The 23,210-nt window shown below is 55.2% G+C and overlaps 1 protein-coding gene across 4 annotated transcripts in view; it reads left to right on the top strand.

Annotated features, from left to right (window-relative positions):
- The window catches only part of CRHR2 (corticotropin releasing hormone receptor 2), a 45,151-nt gene that overhangs the window by 9,787 nt on the left and 12,154 nt on the right, over positions 1–23,210 (top strand). For 2 of the 4 annotated variants that reach the window (XM_035020846.1, XM_035020844.1), the window contains exons 3-6: positions 6,576–6,701; positions 20,151–20,236; positions 21,679–21,785; positions 22,171–22,288. In XM_035020846.1, coding sequence (XP_034876737.1) covers positions 6,576–6,701; positions 20,151–20,236; positions 21,679–21,785; positions 22,171–22,288 — 437 coding nt within the window. Of the gene's footprint in view, positions 1–6,575; positions 6,702–20,150; positions 20,237–21,675; positions 21,786–22,170; positions 22,289–23,210 lie in introns of all 4 variants that reach the window. The other 2 variants (XM_035020845.1, XM_035020843.1) reach the window with 1 other exon arrangement.

The raw sequence follows: 23,210 nt of genomic DNA, 5'->3' as shown, positions 1-23,210 counted from the left end.
GGGAGGAGGCAGCTCTCCTGGACCAGCCCCAGCTCTGTGGGGTGGTGAGTGGTGACCGGCTTCCGGTCCTGCTCTATTCTCTGTCCTGGGGCCGGCCCCTCCCCCATTGGGGGCTCAGGCCCTTCACCAGTGAAGAAGGCCTTGGGTCCCAGCTCCCGGCTCCCTGCATCTAAAGGCAGCTGGCTGGGCTGGCATTCTAGAGCCCAAGGAGGGGACGCCCCTCTGCTCATAAGCCGGCAGAAGGTGTAAACTGCATTCTCCGGTTGCCGTGACTACAGGTGTCACCTCCCAGTAAGGACCTGCGAGGCAGCAGCCGGGCCCCTGAATTCTGACCCCTCGGAGTCTTCGAGCAGCAGACTCAGAGGCCGGGTCCGCCACAGAACAGCCGTGGGCTCACGTGGGCCCCGGAGAGCTGTCCCCAGGCTCCGCCCAGTGTCCTGGCATTGTCGGGTCTGCACCCACAGGAGCGGCAGGGAAGGACGAGGGTTGGGGAGTGCCCGGGGATCTGGAGCTGCTGCCAAGGCCACAAGGGGGTCAGGGTGCTTCCAGCAGTGGGATCCAGCACCCAATGCAGCCTGCATCAGGTATCGGAGGGGAAAGCCTTGTTGCCTGCCTTCCTGACAGTGGAGTAGTCGGGAGCTCAGGTGCGGGGGTCAGACAGACTCAAGCCTCGACCTTACCTCCTCCACCTAGAAGCAGTGTGGCCCTGAGGAGTCACTTAAGCCATCTGCGTTCATTAGCTGGGGGCTGCCATGAAGTACCACAGACTGGTGGCTCTCACAACAGAAATGTATCTTCTCAGTCCTGGAGGCTACGAATACAAGATCAAGGTGTCGGCAGAGTTGGTTTCCTCTGAGGCCTCTCTCCTTGGCTTGGAGATGGCCGCCTTCTGCCCCATGTCTTCCCTCTGTGCACGTCTGTGTCCTAGGCTCCTTTCTCACAAGGACCCCGGTCACATCAGATGAGGGCTGGCACTGATGACCTCATTTTAATTTCATTACCTATTAATCTCCAAATAAGGTCACAATCTGAGGTATTGAGGGTTAAGACATATGGACTTAGGGGGACACAATTCAGCTCAGAAGACGAGCTGAGCCTCAGTCTCCTCCTCTGTTAGAAACAGGTCTAAGTTGGCCTCAGAGGCTTACTGTGGAGTTTGAATGAGAGATCATGGAGACACCCAGCTTGGGCCAGGTCAAGCACCCATCAGCCAGGAAATGGAAGCCCCCCATTTCAGGAGAGCCCAACCTTCTCCCCACCAGAGTTCTCTGCTCTCAGAGGCAACACTGGTTCATCAGCAGACCAACTGCCTGCTCCCTGCCCTGCCCTGCAGTGCATGGCACAGACCCTCGCCTTCCCCATGACCCCTGGGGGATGGTACCCCACCGTCCCCTCCTCTGAGTTTAGTGGAGAGGGATTCAACTTCCCCAAATACAAGGCCTCCCCGCTTAACTTATAATATCATTCATCTGTTTGCAAATGGGATACATTACATTGATAAAATTTGGAAAAAATACTTTTAAATATTGAAGAAGACAGTGATTGTTCATTATTCCACAACCTGGGAATGTTTATAATGTTTATATCCCCCAGGAGTTTATCAATCTATAGAGCCTCATGTTATTTCTTTTTTGTTTTTTCACAAAACTGGGATGATCCTGTGTCCACAATTTTGTAACCTGTTTTTTCCTCTTATAACTCAAGGTGAACACTTCCCCATGTCAATAAATATGCATCCACCATATCATTGATGATGCTACCCAGCAGCAGTCGTGAGGACACATCATCCTTTATGCGCCATGTGTGGAAGCGGGGACGCATAGGCAGTTAGAATGCCCTTGGACCTGAGGAATAATTTCTCAGGTCCCCACATGAAACTGACCTCATTGTAAGTGTCCACTGATTGAGAAAATGCCTAATAGCTAACGTAAGTTCAGAAACAAGCAAAACCAATCAATCTATTGTTTAGACATACATATCATAAAACTGAAAAACTAAGAGCAAGGGAATGATAAATATTTAAGAGAATGTTCCCTCTGGGGAAGGAGTATTTAGATAAATATGTAAGTGATTGGCGATGATCTAGTTTTGGATTCAGTGATAGATTCCTTATATTTACTACTTCGTCCGAACTTCCATAAAGGAAAGACTAAAATAAAATAAATTTAGACCATATGTGGGCTAATGATGACAAGTGGTCATAAATCAAGGGCTATGACCACTTAAACTGTATGCCTCTGAGGTCCAAATAAAGGAAAGCCACACATAATCACAAGAGACTTCAGGCAGGCTTTAAATGGATTATTTCTGTTTTGTTTGTCACAGAGGCCCCATAGGGCATAGATTGTAAGGCATGTTATTTATTCAGTCCATAAGCAATATAAGGGTCCAAATGAATTCAGGGATCCCTTGAAATAAAATAACTCCCCAATCCAACATGTGCATGCTCTCTCTCTCTCTCTTTCTCTCTCTCTCTCTCTCTCTCTCTCACACACACACACACACACACACACACACACACACCCCGCAGGGCTGGTCAAATGGGAAGAGAGGCTTGGCCAGGAAGACAGAGCTGCTGCCAAGGCCTTCAGCATTCTGATGGGTGCTGGGAATCAGTCAGTGAACATGACCAGCCCTGCCCTCAGGGAGCCATGGGCTGGTAGAGGAGACAGTAGAAAAACCAACAGCCTTCGTGTGACATAGACCAGCCCCAAGAGATGGAGGCACCGAGGAGGGCCACCCAACCCAGACAAGACAAAGGAGGGGAAAGCCAAGCTGAATGTTTGAAGGGCAAGTGGGAGTCGGCTAGGCTACCTGGAGTGTAGAGCGGTAAGGGCATTCCTAGCAGAGGGAACAGTACATGCAAAGCTGCAGAGGTATAGAATGGCTCCAGGGAAAGACAAGTTATTCTAAAGAGCATCTGAAGTTCAGCAGGAGGGAGAGCATGAAGGATAGACAATCTGAAGAGTGTTCTTTGCAGTGCTTAAGGGCTGAGCTCCATCCTGAGGGCAATGGGGAGCCACTCTTAGAGGAAGAATGACATAATTTTAATTGTAGAAAAATCACTTCATCTGTCTAGTGGAAGAGACAGGGAGCCCAGTCTGACTACTGCAGAGATGAGGATGGTCTGGGGGTTGGAGCGGGAAATTCCTTTCATCCATATGTCAATGAGAATGCGGGATTGGAGGGTTGCTGAGGGCCCTGCCTGGTCCCATGGTTGGACATGAAGATATCATCTCCCCTTGGCCATCCCCCCTGTGCCAAGGTGGAGTGGGATGTGTGGGGGAGGAGTGTTTGGCCTGGCGGCACCGTCTCCAGGGCCACCAGGCAAGAGTGGGGCACCTGGCTTCTCCCAAGACTCCACACCCTCAGCAGCCCCCTGATAACTCCCATTCAACCCCACAACCTTGACCCATATCTGCCTGCTCCTTGTGTATTCAGTCTGACCGAGCACAACCCCGCAGAGAGGCAGAGACAGACCCTATCCCCTTAAATCCTATTTTCCAGCTGACATTTGATGAATGAGAGAATGTGTGTGATGCTGTGAAGACACATGACAGCGAGACACTGTGTGTGTGTGTGTGTGTGTGTGTATGTGTTTCCAGTCTGCTCGCATGCCTATCTGGCTGCGCACTGAAGGACCATGATGTGTGTCCAAGTTCGCCCACCACTGTCCAATGTCACTGCAGCTGACATCACAGGTGGGCTGGGGACACCCACCTCACCCCGTGCTGCTCCTGACACATCCCAGCACCACAATTTCTTCCTCATTTACCTATTGACGAACACTCAAGCGAGCTGTAAAATCAACTTGTTCCAAAGCTGCTGCCTTCAGTTTCCTCTCTGCCACATCTAGAATAACAGACAATTATGCTCATAATAATAGGATCCATGAAGAAATGGCCCTGCGTCCTGGAAACCAGGGCACCTTGGGTCTGTGGGTCTGTGTGCGGGCCCTGTCTGTCCAATCAAGATGCGGAACAGCCTTTGGTTCTGCCACTGAGATAGTCACTTCCCAGAGGGATCTTTAGGACATGTGCTCTCCCAGTTAAGAGCCATCGAAGCTTCCCAGGCCATCGTACTCTGCAGAAAGCTGTATGGGAGGCGACAAGTCATTGGCCTCTGGTCACCACCCCTGCACAATGGCTCTGGTGATTAGCACCTTAATAACTTAGTTTGATTTCTCTCTTTTCCCCTGGACTGTGATGTGATCGGTGTGTGGAGGGCCCTCCTTTGCACATGAATGAGACTATTCCCGGGTGAAGACATGGGCTGCCCCTGCCAGCCACATTCTAGCCTATGGGGGACCCTGTGGGCTAGGACTCAGCCTGGGACTAGGGACGGGACTCAGCCTAGGGTTGGGTTGGGGACTCAGGTCAGAAGCTGGGGTTGGGACTCAACCTATCCTTCCCCGCTCCTGGCACAGGTTATTACGAACGCCTAAGGGTCATTGCCTCTGCAGCTGCCCAGGTCTGAGCCAAGGGCTCTAACAGTCCATTCAAGAGGTAGAAGACAGACCTGGCTGGCAGACCTGCACCTGGTACCCGCCAGTCAGCGAGCCCTGGAGAGATGCCAGTGCTCATCCCTGGTCTCAAGGCTCTCGGGCTCTCGGGCTTTGCCTTGGCAGTGACGGAAGCATTAATATGGAGGCTGGTGGAACTAGAGCACACAAAGGCAGCCCTGCCCCCCTCTTCCCCTCTCTTTGCTTAGGGCACAGTGCTAGTTCAGGGTGCTGCCGGCCTTCTCTGGCAGCTTTCTTCCCAGTGGAGGCCAGCAGCGGGGAGGACAAGACTAGTTCCTCTGGGACCTCCAGCCCAGCGGGGACTGGGTCTCAGCTCCCCCTGCCCTCTAAAGATAGAAACACTCAACACACACTCACACACACACATGTACATCTTCCTCAGGCTTTGTGTCTCAAAACTCAGAGCCAGAGACTCTCAGGGCTGGGAGGGGCCTCAGAGAACATTTCACTCTTGGAGAAATAGCCCCAAAAGAGAAGGCAAGAATTGGGGTAACATGCAGGGAGAGTAGACACAGAGGCAAGACCACAACCCAGCCTGAGTTGAGGGGTACCATGCCCAGGTCCTGTCTCTTGAGCCCAGACCCTCCCACTCAGCAGCTGGCCCACCCTGGGCACTTGGACAGTGGGGCCTGCACAAATTATGGAGCCGGCAGTCCTAGCGGACCTGGGCAAATTCCATATAAAGGTCTTTAGGTCCTATACACACACACACACACACACACACACACTCACTGGTATGGAAACTAGTTTCAGGTGACCCTGGCCAAGCCAAGAGGAACAGAGACACATTCTCACTTCTCACTTTGTTCTCTATGGAGCTCAGGGGCAGTAAGACCAGGGTATTTGAAGTCCTCCTGATAATTTCAGCCAGTTTCTCCCCTGGACTTCCCCTCCCATTAAATGACAACACTATCCCCTCCCCAGTCACCCAGCGGGGAGACTGGTGTTATCCCGGCCTCCTGGCTCCTGTGGGAACCCACTCACCCACTCCTCTCTCCATTCCCTCCTCCCCAGGGCAGGCTGTCTTCCGAAATACCTCTCTATCCCAGCCCCACGGCCTGGTCCAAAGGTTCATCCATTCAGGCCACTGGATCTCACTAGACTTTTCCGTGGCCTCCCTGCTGCCCGCAAAGCCCCTCCAATCCATTTCCTTCCCACAGGCCACAGGGGCTTTTCTAGAGCACAGATCTGCACGTGGACTCTCCGCTCCCCCTGCCTCCCGTCTCCAGTGTCCGGCCTCAGGGAGAGGACACTCAGGCCGCCCAATTGTGGCTCTCGGTTAGGGAGGCTGCAGTGGGTTCCTCCGCGCGCGGGTGGGCGCGCTTTGCCGCCCCTTGCAGCCCCGGGGCCTGCGGATCCTGGGACGAAGCATTCCGGCGCCCTAGGCGCATCTCCTAGTTCCCCCAGCCGCCCTCGTCCGCACCGTGCCCCGGCCTGGGAAGGCGGACTCCGGGCGGGGCCGGGGGGCCGGGCCCCGAGGACCAGGGGGGCCCGGGGTTGGGGGGGCTCTGGAGGCTGGGCGCGGCCGACTGGAGCCACCGGCCCCGCCCCCTGGCGCCGCCATTGGCCGCGACCGCGCGGGTGGGCCCGCGGCTCTCCGCGCTCCGCAGCTCCTCTCGGCCAGGGTCCCGACTTGGCAGCCCCGGGCGGTCGGGCGCGGCGCGGCGAGGCTGCCCCGCAGGTCGGGGCTGGGCGGGCAGGGGCCGGGCGCCCGCGCTCTCCGGACGGCTCGCTCTGGCACCCAGTCCCTCGCAGCCACGCCGGGCGCGCACTCACACTTCCTCGCGGCGCGCGGCGCGCGGCTCCCGGGCGGTATGGACGCGGCGCTGCTCTACAGCCTGCTGGAGGCCAACTGCAGCCTGGCGCTGGCCGAAGAGCTGCTCTTGGACGGCTGGGGGCTGCCCCGGGACCCCGAGGGTAGGCGGAGGCGAGCGGAGCGGGCGGCGCGGGTTCCTTCCCCGGCGTGCTGAGTGCGCCCCAGGCCCCGCGCTCCGAGCGCCGCGCGCCCCCCGGCAACCCAGCTGAGCTCCTCTTTCTGTCTCCCGTCTCCCAGGTCCCTACTCCTACTGCAACACGACCTTGGACCAGATCGGGACGTGCTGGCCCCGGAGCGCGGCCGGAGCCCTGGTGGAGAGGCCGTGTCCTGAGTACTTCAACGGCGTCAAGTACAACACGACCCGTGAGTGCCCCCCGATCCTCCGCCGCGGGCTCTGCGCCCGACGCCCGGAAGAGCGGTTTAGGGAGCGGGCACGGCTCCGGACCCGGCGTCGGAGACCTGCTGAGGGCCGGCGGCGTCCCCTACCCTGCTGTAGCCTCAGAGCTCAGTAAGGCGGTGATTTGCCCAGAGCCCAGAAGAGGAAGAAGGAAATACTTGCTCCCTTTTGAGGACAAATCTCTCTCACACGTTGTATACTCTGGGTGCCTGAATTGTTTAGCCAATGCTACCAGCACGAGGCGGGGCGGGGGGGTGGGGGGGGGCGGAAGGGTCCGCGTATGCTCTGTTCCCAAACTCCGGCGTGAGTGCAGGGATCAGACTCTTTCTACCAGAGCGGAAGGAGGGCAGGAGGCAGGAAAGATGGGGTGAGCACTCGTGTTGAGTGGGGGCCTGCAGAGAATAGGCACTTCTGGGCCAGAGGGTGTGGGTGGCACCTCATCCCTACCTGGATGCCCCAGACTGGCCCTCTGCGCTGTGAGTCAGGGCTCCTGGGCAGCGTTACTCCTACTGCCCAAGTAGTGCGTGGTGTCTGAATCAGGACCACCCCCCATCTCCCAGGGAGAACAGCCTGTGCCCTCCTTCCTCCTGGCAAATCACTGGCTGGCTTGACATTCTGGGGAAGGCGGCAGCAGAAGCTGCCGGTGGGGTAATTCAGCAGGGGCTGTTGGGAGGGGGGAGACTCTATGCCCTGTGGAAAGTCCGATGGGTGCCACGTGGGAGGGTCTCCTAAGACTATGGATGCAGAAATCACTGGCCCACCTTGACCAGCCACTCACATCTCCAGCCACACCCCACCAGCGAAGAGAGGTCCTCCTGAGACCTTGAGGGCTTCCTTATCTGAAGCCCCTCATTCTGGAAACATCTAGCAGCCTCTCTCTGCATGTCCGTGTCTGAAGAGCAGCACAAGTCCCCATCACCTCGCACACGCACACACACACCTGTCCAAACTCTCAGGGACTGAGGGCCTCCGCTGAGAGAGATGGTTAGAGAACAAGACAGCTGTGCCTGCATCTGATGCTAAGCAGCACGCCCTTGTCTGCACCAGCGAAGGGCTCTGGTGGGCCCAGGGAGGAGCCGTGCTCTGAGGAGTCCAGCAGCAGAGGTGCTCCTAATGGAAGCAGGTGCTACGTAGAGGTAGGAGAGCCGCTGAGGAAGATATCTGCATCATCTGAGGACATGCTTCCCATCCATGATTAAAACAAACCTCTCTGGGTAGAAGCGAGGTCCCTGATCCAGGAGGTGTACAAGCAGAAGGAATGACTTTCATGCTCTTTCCCAGTCCTGAGATTATAAAACTGTACTTTTTAGGGTCCCGTGCGCTGGATCACAGGATCCTAGGGTCTTTTGTTCAGACTGTGCCCGGGGACAAAGGGACAAGTGAGGTGATGAGGCATCTCAACCCAGTAGCCGTGGAGCTGAGGGAGCTCTGCTCTGGTTCCTCCCTCAGCCTGGGCTGTCTCCTGTTCTCCCCACCAGCCTGGAGCTCCCCAAGGGCAGGGCCTCGGTCTCTTCTTCCGAGCTGAGCACAGTATTTCTTCAGTCAGTTTATTAAGCAGCTACTATGTTCCAGCCACTGCACTGTCGTTGAGGCCCTCGCTGACAACTGCAACAGACAAAAGGAATACAGAGTAACAAATACCCTGATGGAGGAGAGCAAGGGGGCTGCAGGATGGGGGAAGGGGGACAGGCGAGGCAGGGGACACTTCCCTAAGGAGGTGCTGGAGCGCATACCAGACCACTCTTGTCACATCAAGTGAGAGGGTGAGAAAAGGTCAGGGCGCCACGGAGGTTGGCAAATGTGTCAGTTAGCTCCCGGTACCTGATGAGCAATTTTCTTCGTTTGTCCCAAAGAGCTGGCCACACAGGAGCAGCTGGGGAGGAGGAGCACCGGGTGCTGGGAGCATGGCCATTAGCCAGTGCGGCCAGCCGAGGTGGGAAGAGCAGAGAGGCTCATGGCAATGGAAATGCGGTCATTGATTCATCCCCGGGCCTGCCTCCTTGCCGCTGCGTCCTCTTGCCCCGTTTGCCTTTTCAGTGGGATCCTGCTTTTACAAAGGATGCAGGGAGGAAAACAGCTCCGATGAGAAGCCTTGGGGAAGAGGAAGAAGGGTCTGGCTCCTCTTCTTGCCCAGTTTTGCAATGCTGCAGCCCACCCCCCACTGAAGCCTCATTCTTGAGAGGGCCGGCATTCCCGGGGTGAGGTAGTAGCTTAGTCATTAGTCCCCGTGAACTTTCTTCCACTCAGCTGAGCACAGAGAATCTGCCACAAAGCTACCAAGTGCGGATCATTTTCGGGCTCCAGCTACCACAGAGAGAGCTTCGCACATGTGATCCCACTCATCTCCACCTCCTGAATGCCCCCTGAGATATGTACTGCTTTTATGCCCATATCGCAGACAGGAAAACTGAGGCTCAGAGACGTGAAGTGACTTTTCAAAGTTATAGTCCACTCCTAAGCACCAGTGCAGGCAGAGGAATCCGCAGCCGTCACTCTTAAGCATGGGGCAACACTGCCTCCAAAAGAGACGGTTCTTGGGGAGAGTTTAGAGGGACAGAAGAAGGACTCATGCCTCCACCCTGGAGGATCGGGGAGGGCTTAGCCCCCAGAGCTGGACTTCTGGGGACAGGGGCGATTTTAGCAGGTGAAAGTGGAACAGGTATACAGGAGGAGATGAACCCATGCTTTGCGCCTCGGGACTGGTGAGTGTTGTCCAGAGCACAGGCAGGAGGAGAAAGAGACCAGAGCAGATGGGTGGATGTTGGTCAGATGACGCAGGGCATTGCAGAGGGTTTTGCCGTCCGCGCAGGAGGGAGCTCAGCTTTGGGGCACGCAGCCTCTGGAGACAAGAGGAGGGGTCAGGAGGCACTGCAGCTGGCCCAGTCAAATGGGGCTGCGGGAGCCGAGGCAGGGACGAATGCAGGAGACCTGGGGCAGCTGGAATGTATAGGACTGGGGTGGGACGGGGACACAGGAGGAGTCAGGGATGACACGAGGAAAATGCTGAGCAAAGGTGGAGGTAATGTTGTCCCTAAGGAGCTGGAGGGACATCTGAGTACAAATGTCCATCCAGGACATAGTCGTCTGGAAATAGAAAGCACAGGAGAGCGCCTCCTGCTAGAGACAAGGCATTCGGATGTGTGGTTAGCAGACTGCTACAGGTGGCCAGATGGGGAGGCCCCGTTCAGAGCCTTGATAATTCTCACCCAGAGACTCTGTCCAGATGCAGCACGGCCACGGGAAAGGATGGGGCTTGTCCATAGCCACACAGGCTAGTCCCTGCAGAAGCAAGTTAAGTATCTGTGTGTCCAAGTTCCCCCCAGGTTTTCCCCACCACCCACACTTCTGTGGCCCAGGTTCCATGTGCCTGGGTTGTTGTTAGACCTGTGCTAACTCATTAATCTTTATGCTGACACTTTAATGGAGACATAGGAATATCCTCATATTACACATGGGGAAATGGAGGCACAGAGAAGTTAATTGACTTTCTGAAAGTCACACAGCTTGTAACAGAGTAAGGATTCCAACTCGGGCTCTGCTGCCTCTCAGAAAGTGACTGTGCTGGCTTAAACAGAGAAGGGATTAGTTGAAAGGGTATCAAGGAGCTTGTGGAACCACCAAGTGGACTGGAGAACCAGATTTGGGGCCCCCAGCCAAGAGCTCAGGGCAGAGGGGGCCCAGGGAGGGAACTTCTCTCTCCCTGAGTGAGACCTGGCCACCAGCTGGGCCACAGTCCTGCTGCCACCAACCTCCCAGGGTGCTGAAGCTCCCTGCAGTGGCTGCCGGGAGCCTTTCTCCCTGTCACCATTTTGTGGACCCCCAGCTCACTAATCCCTGGGGACAGGTGCATCACATGGGGCGGGAGAATGTGAGGGGCTCTAGGTCACCCACTCCAGCTCTGGCTACAGCGGGGCCTGGAAGATGAGGACTTGACATTTCAGTTCTGGGGCAGGAGGTGGCCTCTCCCTCCCCCCAGGTTTCTCCGAGCTCATACGGGATGCAGGTTCAAATTCTATCGTAATGTCTATACACAGTATCAGCTGGAGCAAGTCTGATCCCCTTCTTGGGCCTCAGTCTCTCTGTCTGCAAGGAGAAAGGAAATGGACTAGGCCAAAGTAGGCAATATACTCCATTTCCTGCCACCTCTCATTATCCTGTGAGGACTCTGAGCCCATGTCCATGTGTGCATGTCTGTGCGTCTCCCTGTCTCTGTCTCTCTCCATGTGTGGCTCCGACTTTGTCTTTGGATGTATTTTCTCTCTGTTTCTTTCTTTGTGTATGTCTCTGTCTTCCCGTTTTCTCTCTTGTTTTTTATCTCCGCTGCTTCCTCTCTCCCTCCTTCCCTCCCTTCATCCTCCCTCTCCAGCTCTCTTCCTCCCTCCACTTCTCCCTTCCCCTCCCCCTCTTCTCCTTCAGTCCTCTGTCTCTCCTCCTCCCACCCCTCATTTTATCCTCCCTGCTCCAGCACCTCCTTTTGCCTGTTCCTGGGGCCCTCGTGGCTGCAAAGGGGGACCTGCTCCCTCCTGCACAAGGCTTATTTTCCCCCTGCAGAATTGTTAAACCCAGAGCAGCTCAGCCTCAGTCTCGTGCTCTCAGGCTCCCACCATGTCCTGTTGGTAACTTCTGGGCCCATGTATACTGAGGCATCTGCCAGGACAAGGGGGAAAAAAAAAGACACCCCACCTGACCTAACCCCAGGGGGAGGTCTGGGTGTCCCTACTTCCCAGAACCCCACTCTAGAGACAAAGCACGGCTTGTGTTGGAAACACATAAACTGAGTGGTCTCCAGCCAGAGGCATCTTCCCATTGAGTCAGGCTGCTTGTGTAGAAATCTCTTCAGCCTTGAGGGGAAACAGTGACAAGAAGGGCTGAGCCCTGCCCTCAGAGAACCCCAGGCTACTTCAAGACCAGACTCGCACAAACCAACAGTCAGGGATTGGAAAGAGGGGCTTGATGGGCACCGGAGCATTCCTGGAAAGCTTCCTGGAGGAGGTGGGAGTGGTTCTTGAAGGTCTTGGAGCAGTGGAGACATCACATTTGTGTCGTATGAGGGTATGAGCCTCAGGGAGGGTTCCAAATAGAGCCTCCCCTCTGGGTTGAGGAAGTAGAAGCTGTGACTCTAGAAACTCAGGTCTACATTCTCAGTCCCAAGTGAGCCCTGTTCACAGCCTGACCCGTGAGGCCCAAGGGTGGGGAAGTTAACCCCACTGAAGAAATGGAATAGAAGTGAGAATGGTTTTCATGCTGGGAGAGAGGGAAAGTGGGACATACCTGGCCATCGCTGGCAAAGAGGAGGAGGAGGGAAGAGAGATAGAGCAGAGTGGGCGCCCCTCTGGCCATCCAGACGCTCCAGAGTTTCCCAGCTGCAAGGTCTTCTGTTCCAGCGCAGCCGTCCCCTCCCCTGCTGCTTAGGGGTAGAAAATGCCCAGAAAGGAAGACGCTTGCCCAGGGTCCCACAGAGAGCCAGGGCACTGAATGGCCTCTGCTGGCTCTGAGAGCTCTCGGCCCTTGCCCTAGCACTTTTCCTCCTTGCATGCCTAGGCCTAGGCGGCCGAGGAGTGTGACGGTGGAGTCTCAGCTGTCCCCTGCCTGAGGGCCCTTCATCTCAGAGAGGACCAAAGGTGCCACCACTCCTGATCTCCCTCCCTCTCTTCCCAGGAAACCTCCAGCTGCTTACTCGTCCTTTTCCTGCCCAGGCTTACCTCTTACCGGGTTCGCGAGAATATTGCCCTCCTCTTACTAGAAACAAGCTCTTCAAACATGAGAAAGACCTGAGCCTTCCAGGGGCTCCTGTTCTAGAGGAAAAGAGAGAGAGAGACTTTTTTTTTTTTTTAAGACTTTATTTATTTAGAGAGAGATTGCACTAATGGGCGGAAGGCAGAGGGAGAGAATCCCAAGCAGGCTCCACTCTGGCTCGATCTCACAACCCTGAGATCATGACCTGAGCCGAAAACAAGAGTCAGGTGCTTAACCGTCTGAGCCACCCAGGTGCCCTGAGAGAGAGAGAGAGAGACTCTTGAAAAGAACTTTCTGATAATTGCTCTTAAGTGAAATAGCACAGTCAAGATTGTAGGAGCACATGGGAGGAGGTCGATTCCAAAAGGAGGGGAAAGTAAGCTGGGAAGACTTCACAAAGGAAATGTTGTTGGATAGGGCCTTGAAAAATTGGGCCAGTGATGTGCCAGCTGGAAGGGAGAGTGGGAACAGATGGAGAGGAGACATGGGTACAGGGAACAGGGTCATGGAGGCTTTGAATGCCAGTCCAGGCCATGGGCCTCAACTCTCCTGGTGGTAGTGCTCCCAGCTGTTTATCCGTAGCCCCATGGTGCAGGAACAGAATATTCTGGTGGGACACTGCTGGATTTTCAGGATGTACCTTTGAAATCTAAATGCAGGCTGGCTGAGAACTTAAACCTTGCCCTTCCCCTCTCCTCCCCCTTACTCAGTAAAGTCATAGATGGAGCACCCTTTCCTGCCCACCCCCCTCCCCAGTCCCGAGCAACCACTGCAGAGTCTGGAACCCCACAGCAAAGCCCCACCCGCAGTGACTCTCAGGGACCATCTCCGAGGGCCCCAAGTGCAGTCTACCCACCCAAAACCAGGGGCTCCAGAGCCTGGGGGGGAGCTCCTGTTACACACTTGCAGGGGTGGAGGTTGGGGTGAGGGAGAGCAGGAGGAACCCGGGCCCACATTCAGGAGGGCAGATCTAAGTCCTGGCTGTGCCCTGCTTCACTGAGTGACGGCGAGGTCCCCCTCATCCACGTCCCAGTGTCCTCATCTGTGTGGAGGGGACAGAAAATATGCTGTCCTTGTGAGGCCCTGTCACAACTGGGGAGATGCTGCTGCTTGGGGTTCCCGTGAAGAGCTGGAGCGTTGTCAGCAGGGGGAGTAAAAAATAAGGCCCAGAATAAGGAGCATTTGTATCTTTGGCATCATGTCCTTGAGGATCCTATTCATGCCAAGATGGTTGTCCTTGTTCTGGGTGGTGTGTGGCCTCTGTCGTCTCTGAGAGCCATCGCAAGTCTGTGGCCCCTGGATGGTGTAGTGGGAGGGAGCAGTCTGTCTACACTCAGAGGGTCGGACCCCCAAAGGCCTCCGGAGAGAGGCAGGGCTTTGGCCTTCTGGAGCAATGCCATTGTAGGTAAAGAGAGGACACAGGATTCTGCCAGTCCCAGATGTCTTCACCTCACGTTACTTCACAGGAACTGTGGTCGAAAGTCGGTTCCAATTCTGACTGGGCCATGGACTGCTTATGTCACCTTTGGGCAGGTCTTTCTCCTTTTTGGGCCTCAGTTTCTCTGTATTAGTTGGGGGTAAGCTTGACAAGTTCTCATGGTCCCCAAACCCTGAGGTTCCTCTGCTCCACAGCAGTCTCTGCCTCAGGGGTCCCCCGTTCGCCTTCTCCTCCCTGTTTCCCTGTGCAGGTCACAGGCTGGCGTCATGGTGACAAGCCCATTGAGCGTTGCTAGGGATGACTGGAAGGAGGCAGCCCCACACAATAGAGGCTGGAGCTGGGTGGTAGGCGCCTCCTCCCACTTGCACCAACCCTGGGGAGGCCAGTGATCTCACACAATGAGCTGGATTCCAATCACACCTCTTCCCTGTTTCATGGGCCCAGTGTGGGCTCCGTTAAATGGCTCTGTGCCCCCTGACTCAGTTTCCCCACTGTCTACCCTAAGTATAGACATTTACCCCTGCCATGCCTACTCAAGGATGGAAAGGCATCATGAGTGAAAGGTCCTTTGGAAATAAGGAGCTGAGGGTTTTTGGAGGTCCAGCTGGACTGTTGGGGCCCTGAGAGCAGTGTCCGCACAACACTGAAGAAATGGAATAGAAGTTCCCTGCCTCTCATCCCAGATGTCATAAGCAGCTGGCCCTGGGGAGGCCCTTCCCAACCTGATGTTTGTGTTGATGATGGCAGACTTCCAGTCTCTCAACCCAACATTCCTTCTAGGTCAGGCTGGTTCAGAGCTTGGAGGAGCATCCCCAGCTGCCACCCCCACCACCAATGGGCTGTGATCAGATCAAGACAGGAAATGTTCCAGCTGGGCCCCCGAGCAGGCCAGCCCTCATCAGCTGCGCAGCATCCAAGCAATGCAGGGGTGTTGACTCCGGGAGAAGCGCCTTGTTTGGGAAGCTCAGGGGAGCTATGCTGTCGGCACCACGATGGTGGTGCATCTTCCCCAAATGGTGTCTTAACTGGAGGCAAAAAGCAACTTGTCATGCTCCGCAGCATCATTGCCTCGTCCAGGCAGTGGGGATTTTTCCCACAAAAGATAAGAAAGGTGACCAAGGTGAAGGGCAAATATTTCCCAGAAGGCCTCAAGCCAGACAGGAAGGTCATGGCTGTATCTGGAGTAGCCCCCTCCCACGGAAAGTCAGTAAGGGGGCTGAGGGTGGGGCGTCTGGCCCCTCAGGCATTTTCTGCCCTGGGGATCTGGACACGAAGTGGCTAAGACAACTGCAGATGGGGCGCAAGTTCCTGCATCTTCCAGAACACGGTGGCTGGGTGACCCCCAACATGTCATTGTCCCTCTTTGGGTCTCTCTAGACCAAATGAGGGAGAAGCTGCCTCCCCCTCTTACAGTCCCAGGAAGATGCCTACTGACTCCGTTTCCAGGTTGCTTTCCTGGGAACAGGGGAGGCTTTCTTGCCTGGAAGCGAGACCATGCCTGACTGCAGGTTTGCGGTTTTGGACTACAGCCCCTACACTGTGTGGGATTGTACTCTCGGTGGCAGCAGCTCTGACAGCGGTGCTCAGCCTCCCTGTGGCCTGTGTGGGAGACCCAGGTGCCTCCTGCAGGTGTGACTGTTTGGCATTTGCTGTGCAGCTTGGCAGAGCCTGGACGCCCGAGGTGGCAGACAAGAACAGTCCTGTCCCAAGGTGGGCTAGGAGCAGTGAGCAGTGGAACCCTCAGGGGGCTGGAGCAGCCATGGAAGCACCTGGAGGAGCTGGGCTGAAGCTGGGCCTCGAAGAGTAGCACAAATCAGTGTGATCTTCTTTCCTGGGCGGAATGCAGGGCTGGAGGGCTGTGTCGCAGGAGCTCTCCAAGGTGGCCCACCGGCTTTGGTGGGGAGTGGGGAGAGGTGGCATTCTGCTGTCCGCAGTGCTGAAAGTTCCTGTCCTGCACAGTGACCTGATTCCTTCAGTGAATAGTGCTTCTGGCCCCTTCCCACCTCCCTGCCAGCACCTCTTGCCCTAACTTCTTGTCATTGTTTTCCCAGACATCCAATGACCATGTTGCTGCCCCTCCACCACTCACTCCCTGTGCCCCACCTGTCTCTTACACTCTCTCCTCCACAACTGCCACCCAGAAATGGTCCCTCGTGGTCCCTGTCTCCCATGCCTTGTCAGTTAGACCATCAGACATAGAAGGGCCAATGTAGGGAGCGCTTGAAAGTGATACAGGGATGTGTGGAGTTGTCACATAGCTTGATGGTAATACTGGCGTTCGGCGGGTTGAAAAGTCCTACACAACAGATACCTGACCTACCTGAGATGCCAACAGCATCTTTGAGAAACGATGTACATCACTTTAACTGAGAGGAGACACTGAGGCCAAGAGGGCAGGGACTTAGCTAAGGTCACTTAGCCAGCCAGCCAGAGACAAATCTACAGCCAGAAGAGCAGCCCCCCTCTTCTCGCAGCCAGGCTTCTGAACCACTCAGGTGACTGCCTGCACCAGGAACTCTCATCAGAAAGGGGTGAGCATCTGAAAGAGGGAAAGGCCACGGTAATGGGGCTTTTGACAGGCCAGGGGCACTTAGGGGAAGAGACCTGGCACACTGCAGGGAACGGGGACTAGGATTCCCAGGCCACAGAGCCCTGCAAGAGACGAGCCTGCTGGCATCCTCCAGACCCTAATGCCCCTGACAGTCCACACCGCACACCATCAGCATCTATCTTCGGCAGGGGCCCTTGGGTTGCTGTGGCAACAGGCACCCACCTCCCCGCATCCAGCCCTGCAATCCCAGTCTGGCCACCTGCCCTCAGACTTTCCGTGCCCATCCTCCCATGGTTCCCAGGGAGAGGGGGACTCCTCTGTCTTACTCTGTCCTGCCCAAAGCTGTGCTTGAGGGCAAAGTGTCCTCATTAGCCAGCTTCCCGAAGAGCTGGGCCTGTCTTCCAGGCCTCTGGTACCTGGAGTCTGTCACCAGAACTACATCTCCAGGCACGACTGGGCCCCCAGAGGGAAGCTCCCTTCCACAACATCCCACATCTCAGACCCTGCTTTCCAAGGTGTTGGCACATCCGAGCTGGTTTGGTGCAGCCCATATGTATGTGATGGCTAATTCCTGTGGGGGATCCGGAGACTCCCATAAGGTCTCTGCCTACCTGTCTGTCCCCAGGGAGTTTAAGTTCAGTAGCAAAGAAAAAAGGATCAGGTCCAAAAAGATGGAAACCCGTAGTAAATTATGGCAAATGCTCTAAAATAGATTTTTGGTTTTCAAACTATGGGTCAGAGCACAATAGTGGATGGTGAAGTCAAATTAGTGAGTCATGACCAGCATTTGTATATAAAATAAATTAATTCATTAGAATAGAATAGGAAGAAAAATATCATAGCTGTGGTCAAGATGGATTTTGCTTTGTGAAACCGGCCTCACTAATGTAGGACGTGTGTGGGGTGGAGGTGGGGATGTGGGTGGGTTTGTACTGGATTGTGACACCACATGGATGTGTTGGTGTGGCTCAGGGACAGTCAAATGTGAAGGCCTGTATTTCAAGAGATGGCAAGGCCTAGAGGAGGCATTTGGAGGAAAAAAAGAAGAGATTGCTTAAATACCTGGAGTCCTGGGGAAGCCTGTGGGAGGAGATGGCGCTTGCACTATGGTTTAGAAGATAGGAAGGGGTTTGTCGGTGAGCCATGGGTGAGAGTGAGGAGGGTATTTCAAGGGGGGGGGGTTCAGCATAGAGCTGGCTATGTGCCAGGCCTGTTAGGGCAAATGTCAAGTGCCACATGGAGTGATGGCAGGAGAGGGGTGGATTCCAGAAAAAGAAAGCCGAGACAGAAGTCATAAAATTTGGTACCCCCCGAGGGGCACTGACATAAGGGACCAGAAAGGTCTCAGATTTGCCGCATCTCTACCCTGACTCCCTCCCATCCTCAAGCCCACCCCATGGTTAGTACCATCATGAGATATCATACTTTGGAAAGTATTCTGAGTTCCTGTCCTTGGTTAGCCCCACATCGATCAGTGAGACCAGACTCACACACCTAAACAACTCAGGCCAGGTTATGAGCAAGGGATGAAGTGTGAGGCTCAGACTATTAGGACTCGGGTGGGGTGGAGTGGGGGACTCAGGAGAGAGAAATCTGTGAGATGGGAGAAATCAAAGAGGCCTTCCTGGAGGAAGGGGTTTAGCACTGAACCTCAGGAAAGCTGGATAACATCTCTGAACACATCCCTAGAAGATAAATGTTCTGCCCTTTGAACCAGAGCCTGGATCTTCCCTCAGACAGGCTGTTGAGAGGGACCTTAAACCCCAATCAATAAGGGAGTGTTCATTTTACAAAAGGACCAGCCCTCCCCAGATACCTTTACGTGGGTCCTTTTGACTCACCCCACACTCTGTCCTTTAGTTCAGTAACATCACTAACCGTATGCATCAAATTCTCTTAACACACAACCTTTCTGTAGTAAAACAGCCCTGAGGAAGGAGAAAACCCACGAGTGGATGTGGGTGCCACAGTGAGAGGCAAGGGGCTGGGGTCCTCACTTTGGGGTCAGGATCGCCTGGACTCCCACCAGGGCCGGAGGGGGCAGCCACAGGCCAGTAATAGCCCGTAATCTGAAAAACCTCTGAGCTCAGAGCACCAAATTAAAAAACAATTAAGCTAAGAGACTCTCCCCCATTGTTTCTGCTCCTCAGCAAGTGCTCCCTTAATAATCCCATTGCTTTGAACTCACTGTCAACTCAACAGAGGTGGGTTTTTTAGGTAACTTAATTATTTTAGAACTCACTGTTTTCCAGAAGCAATCTGAGTTTCCCCCTCCAGCTCTGTGACTCTGTGCTCTGGGAGCTATTTATTTTAACTAGCTCAGTAGTATATATCTAACAGCAACCCAAAAGAAAAACCCACAGACAACCCATTAGCCAGAGAGCAGAAAACCCCAGTACAAATCACCCCCAAACCACGGATCATTCAGAATTTGTAAGGAAGTGGGGGAGGTCACATTCCCACTCATGGGGCAAAGCAGAGTCTGACAAAGGGCTCCGGAGTTCTCAGGTGGGAGGGGTTCCTCCTGGCTGGAGGTTAAGGGTGGGCTGCCTGGAGGTGGTGGCTTAGGAGCTAGAACTGACAGTCACACTGGGATTTCAAGAAAGGTAGGTATGAGCATTCTCTGATCATCCTGCATTCCCCGCGGGGGGGTAGCCTGCCCTTGTGGATGTCAGACATCGGTTCTCTGAAGTGTCTGGGCAGATTCCAGTCAGACACTGAGAGATCTCACACGGTGCTCTTGCAGGCAGCCGCAGCTCGAGATCGGCGACACACTCCCGTTTCCCCAAGTGTCCCTCATTCCTGTGTCCCACTGCGCGGTAGCGAGGGGTTAAGAACATGCAACCTGAAGCATGACCTCCTGGATTTGAATCCTGGCTCTACCCCTTCTCATTTGTATAGCTTTTGACAAGTAGGTTAACCTCTTTGTGCCTCAGTTTCCTCTTCTGTAAAATGGGTTACTATTACTCATGGGGTTGCTGGGAGGAATGAATGGACGAGTGCAGCTAAAGTGGTTGAAAGATAATCCGGTCTGTGGTGAACGCCCACTCTGTGAAGGGTAGCTGGTATTAAAACAGAACTACTGCTGGGAAAAAGTACGGATCTCGTATGTATAAAGTGAGAGAAGATGGGCACCTGGGGGGCTCAGTCGGTGAAGTGGCTGCCTTCGGCTCAGGTCATGGTCCCAGGGACCTGGGATCGAGCCCCACATCGGGCTCCCTGCTCGGCGGAGAGCCTGCTTCTCCCTCTGCCTGCTCCCCCTTCTTGTGCTCTCCTGCTCTCTCTCTCTCTCTCTGTCAAATAAAGAAAATCTTCAAAAAATAATAATAAATAAATAAAAATAAATAAAACGAGAAAAGAATGGAAATTATTGGGTGTGCAGAAAGCAGCAAATCTTCAGCCACAACCCAGGGCTCCCAGTCAGGTTCAGTTCTGAACAAAATTAATGAAAGTAGACAAGATGCTAGTCAAAAATTGTATCAAAAATGGGTTTTATCTTGCCTTTCAGCTGGTAAGCCTTTTGCACAATTTTCACCTAAATGACTTTCCCGTGAACTTTTAGATGTGTGTTGTGTTTCCTGGCCTAGAGAGGCTGAGAAGTATGAACCTTACCCTGTGGGCACCCGGGAGCCAGGGAGTGTTCTTGAGGAGGGGAGTGACCTGCCTCTTGGTGGTTGGCATCTTTTGTAGGGAATGCCTACCGAGAGTGCTTGGAGAATGGGACGTGGGCTTCACGGATCAACTACTCACAGTGTGAGCCCATTTTGGATGATAAGGTGAGTGGCCCCCACCTGCCCCACCTGCCCCCCCCCCCCGTCCCTGTACAGCTATCAGGAGTCAGGTTGAGCAGAGAACATCCCAAGGGTGACAGAACTGGTCCTTGTGCAGCCCAGCCACATATTTTTGCACTTTTTCCCCCTGCCTCCATGTCCTGTCCCCTGCTCAGTGACACTGTGGGAGAGAAGGGGGACACAGACCTTCGGGAGAGCCCTGGCTAGCAGAGAACACAACCATGTCTGGCATGTGACACAAGAAGGGAATGACGGTGTGACCAGTGTCCCAATATCTAACAGGCTGTGTGACTTCCTTCCTCCTCCTCTGGGCCTCAGTTTCCCCATCTAGCATCTGATTCTATGGCTCCACCTGGAAACGAGCACAGCCTCCGGAAGGCTGGGCCCCACGGGAATCTGGGTCCCGCTCACACCTCAGCAGCCCCCTTGCTCTGGAACTGGGCTCCAGGCTTCATGTGGTGCCAGCCTCCTCCCCTTTGAAGTTACGCCTCACTCCTGACCCCAAATGACACATCCCACCTCCACCCCCCTCCTCATTCACCCATTACAGCCCCCAGCGAGGCTGCAACTTTCCCCAAGAAGTCCAGGTTCAGAGGAAAACCATTGAGCTACCCTGAGAAAGGGATGCTACAAAATGTGAGCCAGAAGGGGTCTGCAGTAGGGCGAGAGGAGTGGCAAGTGGGATGGGTCATAAAGAAGGAGGCTCCCGCCAGACCGCTGGCCTCACCTCTCCACCCGACAGCCTCTCTGAGCAGGGGCAAACCACGGTGGGCGGGGAGTCAGGGCATAGCCTGCCCTGGCAAGGAGTACTCTATCACTGCCTCTGTTGAGAATTGCCAGCATGTGGTGACCATAAAAAGGAGACTGGCTTTTATTTGGCATTAATATTGCTCTGAACTTCTCTACAGACCTTGCGCCCCCTCATTGCTACATCCGCTACAGCCTGATCCCAGGGCACCTTCCAGACTTCCCAGAGCTTGCTGCTTCTGAGGCAGGAGGGCCTCATAATGGCTCCATTATACGGAGGTCAAAACTGAGGTCCAGAGACAGAAATCAGCTCACCCTCGGTCACTCAGCCAGCCAGGGTCTGAGCCGAGGTTACACACAGGTGTGGCAGCTCCCAGTCCGGAATTAAAAAGACAGGGAAATGCAGAGCGCCTCACCTCTGGCATATCCCAGGAGACGCTGTGTCCAAACCGGCCTCCAAACTGCATGGCAGGGGGCCTGACTGCAGCCCTTTGTCTCTACCAAGAGCTGCCCACAGCCAACAGGAGTGAGCCCTGGGAGCCCGATGTGGTGAGGACACTTGCAGCCACGTCTGCCCCCAAGGCCACGACACACAGGGTGGCCGTAGCTGGAGTGCCAGCCCCTCCCTCCATGTGCTCCATGCCTCCGTCCGCCTGTGTGTCTGTCTGTCTGTCCAGCAGAGGAAGTACGACGTGCACTACCGCGTCGCCCTTGTTGTCAACTACCTGGGTCACTGCGTTTCCGTGGCCGCCCTCGTGGCCGCCTTCCTGCTTTTCCTGGCCCTGCGGTGAGTCATCCCCCCAGCAAGGCCTGCTGCTTTTCCCTGCCCCTCCCCCACAGCACCCCCTTCACCCCTCCCACACGGTCTTGCCTCCACTCGGCAGGGTAGGGGGGCCCTGAAGCCCGTGGACAGAAGGGTCTGGGGGGGCGGCCAGGGCACTAACAGCTGGCAGGCATGCAGGATGCAAAGGGGGAGCTGGCTCGGAGAGATCCAGCTGTGGCCACCGCGAAAGGGAATGTGGCTCGTGGTGCGGCCCTGCCTTCACCCGAGGCTGAGTCTCTTACCTGGCCTCGGGGTGGGGGCCCCAGTCCCAGCTGATTCCTGACCCCAGGCTGAGCCCGTCTCAGCTCGCTCCCGATCCTGCCTGACCCCTGCCCTGGGCCTCCCACAGGAGTATCCGCTGTCTGCGGAACGTGATTCACTGGAATCTGATCACCACCTTTATCCTGCGCAATGTCATGTGGTTCCTGCTGCAGCTCATCGACCACGAAGTGCATGAGAGCAATGAGGTCACCGGGCCGAGGCTTGGGGCTGGGGGGCTCCGGGCTCGGGGGGCACCAACCTCTCTTGCCCAGTCCTCAGGTGTAGACCCGCACCTGAGCTCACCTCTCCCCCAATCATTGTCCCTCCCGAGCTGGGCCCAGGGTCAGGCTGGGTAGGGGCGGGGCAGGGGCTGCTGCGAGGCCTGGGTCCCGGGAACAGCACAAACAGCAAACCGGACTGGTTTAGCCTGTTCCACTCTCCATCTTCTGAATCCAGGACCTCCCAAAAACCCCTTAGAGAAGAAGAGGCTGGAACTAAGCTCCGTTGGGCTTTATCTCAATTCCAATGAGAGCCCTGTGGGGATTATTTCCACCATTATACAGACATGGATACTGAGGCTCGGGGAGGTTAGGTGACACTGTAATGATGCCTCCACACCTAAGCCAGCAGGATCTTGACCAGGCCATCCCACGTGTTAGCCATCCACCCTAGAGCTGTGTCAACTGCTGTGGTACTATGTCCAAGTCACTGCAAAACCCAAGACTAACGAGGCCAAGCCCAGAGTCCTGTGGCACACCATTAGAGACTTCTCAATACATTTTCTTTGGACGGTGGACCTGAGCAGATATCCAGTCTGGTTTGACCCTTAACTTGGCCCCCCATTAAGCCCTGCCTCAGCACTCACTGAGTCCAATCCAGTTTGGGGGGGCCCTGCAGCCCCATACGCTTGAACTGATAAAATGTCGCTTAACTTGGAAAAAAAACAGGGTTGGAAGGAAGGGATCTTTAGCTTCCCACCTCAGCAGGCCCTTTTGAGAAGAGGAGACAGACAACCTTGTGGGGCCCGAGATCAGGGCTGGGACCCTGGGGGAAAGCCACGGAGGCAGAGAGCAGCTGAGCACAGGACCAGCTGACAGCCGGAGCCGTCAGCGCTGGACAGAGAGGGGA

This window comes from Mirounga leonina, unplaced genomic scaffold, assembly GCF_011800145.1.
Source record: "Mirounga leonina isolate KUSES-001 unplaced genomic scaffold, KU_Mleo_1.0 Mir_174, whole genome shotgun sequence".
NCBI lineage: Eukaryota > Metazoa > Chordata > Mammalia > Carnivora > Phocidae > Mirounga > Mirounga leonina.
The sequence above is the reverse complement of the archived record's forward strand: the minus strand, read 5'-3'. Positions and strand labels throughout refer to the sequence as shown.